At 43.9% G+C, this 6,000-nt stretch overlaps 1 protein-coding gene across 2 annotated transcripts in view; it reads right to left on the bottom strand.

Annotated features, from left to right (window-relative positions):
• Positions 1 to 6,000, bottom strand: part of septin9a (septin 9a) — a 74,094-nt gene that overhangs the window by 64,415 nt on the left and 3,679 nt on the right. The window contains exon 2 of one of the 2 annotated variants that reach the window (XM_076982298.1): positions 3,097 to 3,171. In XM_076982298.1, coding sequence (XP_076838413.1) covers positions 3,097 to 3,171 — 75 coding nt within the window. The remainder of the gene's footprint in view (positions 1 to 3,096; positions 3,172 to 6,000) is intronic. The other variant, XM_076982299.1, reaches the window with a different exon arrangement.

Genomic DNA, 6,000 nt, shown 5'->3' with positions numbered 1-6,000 from the left:
TGTGAGGCAGTCTCATAGCATATATTAATCAGAAACCAACTTTCATATAGCACTATAAGTAGCGAATCATGACATAAAACTGCCAAGTAAATATCACACCTACTGCATTAAGCAATATATTGATTTGAAGGCTCGGTGGCACCATCTGCTGGACAGGAATCTGCATTTTACATTTTACATTTACACATTACATTTTAATCCTTCTCATGTACTTCTAATATATATATATATATACCCACTGACCTCAAACAACACTGGAGTCTAGCAGGAGAGAAGCTGCGTGGACACTGACCCGACTAGTTTGGGGCTGGTTTTCCACTGAAACACCTCTCCTGGCATTCAGCACAGCAGTCTGGGAGATGTCTGCCTTGCCTTAAGGCACCATTCTTATCTGTTATTAAAATGTGAATCATCAGATATTCATACTCTCTAGCTCTGGCATCAGGAACTGGGCTGACTTTAGGTTCTCGTGTTGTCTTCAAAGCTGATCGTTCAAGGAGATAACCTGACGGGGAGCAGCCTCGAGGTAGTCTGGAGAAAGTCGGTTTCATTTCCGCACAACCGTACAGTTGCTGGGCCACTCTTGCTATATGTATACAACCATTGTCATTCTTAGGTTCCTAGGTCTTGCCCAAGATAGTCTTACAAGCCAGACTTTCAAATATCAGTAGAATGTCTGGACTGTGCTGTTTCTTAGCAAGATTATTGAGCCTGTGTTTATTTGCACTTCTAGTTATTGGCTTTGATTCCTATAGTTTTGTAGTATTCTGGTATTTTGAATTCTCACATATCTACTGAACTATCTTGGATGCATTCTGTAAGTATATGGCAAAGTACTTTGTATGTCGCTCTGGATAAGAGCGTCTGCTAAATGCCCTAAATGCAAATGTAAGATTAAGAACCAGCCACTCTGATGAGAAAGGGTAACCAACATGCATATTGAGCATGCCAGACTATTGTCTGACAATTAAGGATGGTGAGTTTTGAAGCAATAATGGAAGATATATACAGCTAACAAAATAGGATGTGATGGGAACCTAACTAGAAAACATCTCCTGTCCATTAGCTTCTAATTACTTCAGAAATCATGGGATGTTGTGAACTACACTCTCATTGTTCTTATAGAATAAAAGCACAGTCTGATAACCAGCATTCAAAAGAGGATCAGGCTATCTGATATCTCTTCTTAAATGGAGACTCACCACCTGAAAGACAAGACAGGAAGAAAAAAGAAACAACACAAAAAAAACTGGATCTCTCCATTTCCACTGACGCCTACATACTGCTGAGAACTTCACCAGTGGCTCTACAGGACCATCTAATCTTCTTAGAGATCATTTAAGACCGCAGATCCATGGCACCACATTAAAACAGTCTTCTAGGACCGCTCCTAATGAAAGATGCTGGCCAGGTTCTCATCAAACTTTGGGCATTTTTAAATGTACTACAGCAACATTCCATGCTGATGTTTCCCTACACAGCATCCAAAATTACAGTGAAACTGTTCTATGGATCTGTGGTTCTATGAAACTATGGAACATGAACTCTCAGGGTACTAAGACCCTGCGACATTTGTGTGCCTTCGGTAATGCGCAGACACACATATAATTATGGCGTCAATATAGGACCTAATGTTTTGAGAATCAAAAAACAGAATCTATAACCAAGAAATTACGTTTTGTAATTGAGAAAACTGTCGTTAATATTGAGAAACTTCTGGAGGCGAGAGCGAGACCGAGAGAAGCGCGAACGAGAAAAGGCGTAACGAAAACGAAAACAGATTCTTCAAGAATATTAAACTCAAAATAGACCATTGAAAACATAATATTGTGTTTACAAACCAGCTTTTTAAACTCTCAATATTAACGACAGTTTTCTCAATTACAAAACGTAATTTCTTGGTTATGGATTCTGTTTTTTGATTCTCAAAACATTAGGTCCTATTTTGACGCCATATATAATCTCCTCGCTTGCTCCAGTAATCATGCTATTGCACTTTTTAAATGTTTATTTGCCTAAGTTACTCCGACAGGTATCGAGGCCGTTTGTTCACACAGTACATGTCTTCCTCTTCGGTTCTCCACATGGTGGTCTCACATGCCTGGGAGACACCAGCTCTGTATTTCGTACACAATCGGGTTTGGGTAATCTGACACTTGCACGTTCAGGAAGAAAAGAACCTGTCAAACGTGTGATTGTAACATTGAGGTTTTCTCTGGTTTTACTGTCTATAGCATCATTTTATATCATTTAGCAGTGTGATAGCAGACATTTAGACATGCACCAAGATGACATGCCCAAGAACGTGCAAAACATCTATCAGTATCACCGTAACGCTAACGCTAGACGTGCAACTAATATGTCAATATGTCATCTCATTCATGCAACACAGTATGATTCCCTTAAACACAAATACACAGATTTCTTATGCAACAGGCAGTTTCTGCGAGTGTGTGTGTGTGCGTGTGTTAACGGGCTCCTGCTGCAACTGCAAAACCAGGATCCAAATCAGCAGGCTGAAGGTCCACAGCCAGAAATGCTGATTCTGCAGAAACAGTTTATTCTTCACACTGGGAGAGAACGCCTGAGTGGTGAACCATCACCACAGTCATTCTACACACACACACACACACACACACACACACACATCCACACCCACCCACACACACACTCATACACACCCACCCACACACACACACCCACCGACACACACACACACACACACACACACATCCACACCCACCGACACACACACACACACAAAGACACACACACACACACACACACAGTGTACAGCACAAGAACAGGAGCCATTTGGTTTTTCCATGAAAATAAAATGACTTTGGTTAGCCAGCACCATCTTGCTAACAGACCCATACGCACATACTGTACATACACAGGATGACACCTTCTGACATGTGACCCTGCACGCAACCAATCATGCGTTCACACTGAGATGCACCCACACATTCCAGTGAAAAGTAGCTTATCACCCAATGACAACTGCTGATATCCTGTGTTTCTTTGTTTGTGTGTGTGTGTGTGTGTGTGTGTGCGTGTGTGTGTGTGTGTGTCACTGTCTCGGACTATACTTACCAGCCCCAGTGGCACTAGCAGAATCTCCTCTCTCAAGCCTCCTCTGTCTTCCACTGGTGGACCTGCCGATACCTGCTAACACACACAAGCCGCCAGTGTTACTGTCACACACGCCACGTGTAATGCCCCGCTTAATCCACTCCCTCAGGTCATGACAGTCCCTAACCCTACAGTGAACAAAACATTAGCTTCTGTCTTTATTCTGTGCTAACACACACACACACACACACACACACAGACACACACACACAAAGCTTGGATCAATGCATGCATTTTTACAACGTGAAATTTTACATTGTGCACAGAAACCTCTACAAAACTGTCAGATCTCAAGTCACTAAACTAAACTCAGAAGCTGTTCCTAGTTTTAATGCAAACATTAGGCTGTAGGACAGAGCAGGTCATCACCGACAGTAGCTGTAAGAATAAAAATTTAAAAAAGCAAGATTGTGTTATGGGTTCATAAAGTTGACATTCCTGTAGTGCTATAAGACACTACTTAGCTTCTAAACACAGAGATTCACACTTTTGATAAAAACACACTTGACAAGACCTGTTCAGCACTTGACATGTTTCAGACTCACTGCATGTAGTTAAGAAGAAAATATATTCGCTCAGGTTCAATCTGCAGGATCATGCAAAGTAAACTCAGTAGAAAAACAAGTTTTGGTACAGAGATAGCCGTCACTGGTCATGACCTGATCGTGCAGAGATCAGAAGTGATATGCTTTTTACTAATAAAGAGATTTACTAATAGACACTGATGGGGCAGCTTTTTTTCACAGTAAACTGAATTTTAGCCAACACAGAAAGAGAAGTAAACAAACGTTAGGCCTCTGTTCTTAGCCAGGGCTGGGAAAACATGTTACTAACGTTACTAAGAAAAGGCGTCCTAGAGTGCCGATGAAGTTCTAGTTGGGTTTGATATTTGAAATGGCATCGCATGTAGGAGGATTCATACTGGTCTGATTAACAGCTGTCAGGTGCCCAGCTGGAATCCTGTGGTCAGTCAGTCTGTTTGCCCTTCCTGTGAATGGACCAATGAGAAACGCTCCTCATATTGGCAGGCTTGTGTGTGAGAGGTGTGTGTGCAAATGAGATGAGGCAGATGCACTAAACCGTCCGAGGGAATGTGTGTGTATTACTGCAACCTGAGGAACCGCTCTGTGACGTAGAGCAGCTCAGGATTCCAGTCTCGTGTATTGTGCAGCTGTTAATCAGGGCTCTGTTAATCAGGGCTCTGTTAATCAGGGCTCTGTTAATCGGGGTTCGGTTAATCAGGGCTTGGTTAATCAGGGCTCTGTTAATCAGGGCTCTGTTAAACAGGGCTTTGTTATAGGGCTCAGCGAAGCGACCTCAGAAACAGAGCATCACCTCCAGAATCAAACCATGCTCTTTTGCTAGGCTGTGCTAATCAAACACGGAGACAAGGCCTTATTTGGAGCAAGAGTGTGACTCAGCTCATTCCCAACTGCTCTTAATCAAAACGCTGTTAGTAAAATAAGGAATGCTTTGAAAAAGCCATTAATACAAATCAACGGGCGATGACGACTGGCCATCCGTGTGCTTGGCCCGCTACACCGAGGCCTCCTGTCAGCTGAACAAACACTGCGGCCAGTGCAGAATCGCTCCCTCTCTCTCGCTGATAAAATAAAGGGAGCAACATCACAACAGTGCGGATGCAGAATAAGCTTGTTTTTTCACGTCCACTCCCCTGAGCCCCAGTTAAACAAGTTCACAGTTTTTAACGGAGCCAAAATGCAGGTCCTATTCATTCAATCGAGGCGTGGGCTTGCATGTGGACAGCAGGGACATGTCCTTACCGGCACTTTGGAAGAACTGAATTAGTATCTGACGAATTACCAAACTTTCCACCGTGGACAGGAGTGCCAACTGATTGTTTGTAAGTGTGAACTAGCAAGCTAACCCTGGCTTCTTGTCACCTGTAGGCCAGACGGCAGGGTCCTACCAGGGGTAAACATTAAATTAATGGATCAAATTAGGATTTTAGAGAATGACACTGTATGAGGCAAACACAGCAGCAGACTGGAGATGCAAAGAGTGCTGATGAGAGAACAAAGGACAGGTGGTGTGTGTGTGTGTGTGTGTGTGTGTGTGTGTGTGTGTGTGGTGGGGGGGGGGGGGTTCACACTTCTCACAAATGAGAAAGAAAGATTCAGGAAGCAGCATGAATAGCTGTAGCCGTGAAACCGTTCATTTCTGTAGGCCGGCATTGCTGTAACTGTTGTTGACAGTCCACACGCATGACCCTGGGACAGAGGACACCACCTCCGCCCGTATTTATAATGTAAGTGGAGGAGAGGTGGAGCCCAGGACCGTCTGCATGTTCTGCTCAAGCAGGAACGTAAGCGCGGAGGCAAGCTCTCGCCCTGGCCCGGGCCCAAACATGGCCCCCTCCACAGCTCCACTCACGCACACAAGGCCTTTCTGAGAGTGTTCACCCAGCTGGGACATGCTAACTAGATCCTTGCACAATTTACGTGGAATCGATCCATGTGCTTGGTTTCTGTGAGGAGTCTACTCTCATTTCTACTCTCATTTCTACACTCATTTCAAGAGCCTTTGGTTGTTCTTAGGCAGGCTGTCACAAGTTAGTGAAGTGTTTTGTAGTGAAGTGCTTGCTGGTTGTATTGATTCATCTGGGGTCAGGTCAAAGGTCGGCCGCACTAACTGTGTGAGTGATGGGCTGTGGGGGCGGAGTTAATGAAGAGGCCTCCACCGTCAAGCTCCTCAAAGTGAAGATGAAGATGGAGTAAGAGGTTAACTGCTGTTTGCACTCTTGCACCATGGTGCTGCTGTAGGCCTCGTTATTGTAGTAGGCAAGAATGGCCTTGTTTAAGAAAGCCTCCAAGAACTTTAAATGAACAGAAGCAAAACAGAACC

This window comes from Brachyhypopomus gauderio, chromosome 2 (genome assembly GCF_052324685.1).
Source record: "Brachyhypopomus gauderio isolate BG-103 chromosome 2, BGAUD_0.2, whole genome shotgun sequence".
Lineage (NCBI taxonomy): Eukaryota > Metazoa > Chordata > Actinopteri > Gymnotiformes > Hypopomidae > Brachyhypopomus > Brachyhypopomus gauderio.
Note: the sequence above shows the minus strand (reverse complement) of the source record. Positions and strands in the feature narration are given on the sequence as shown.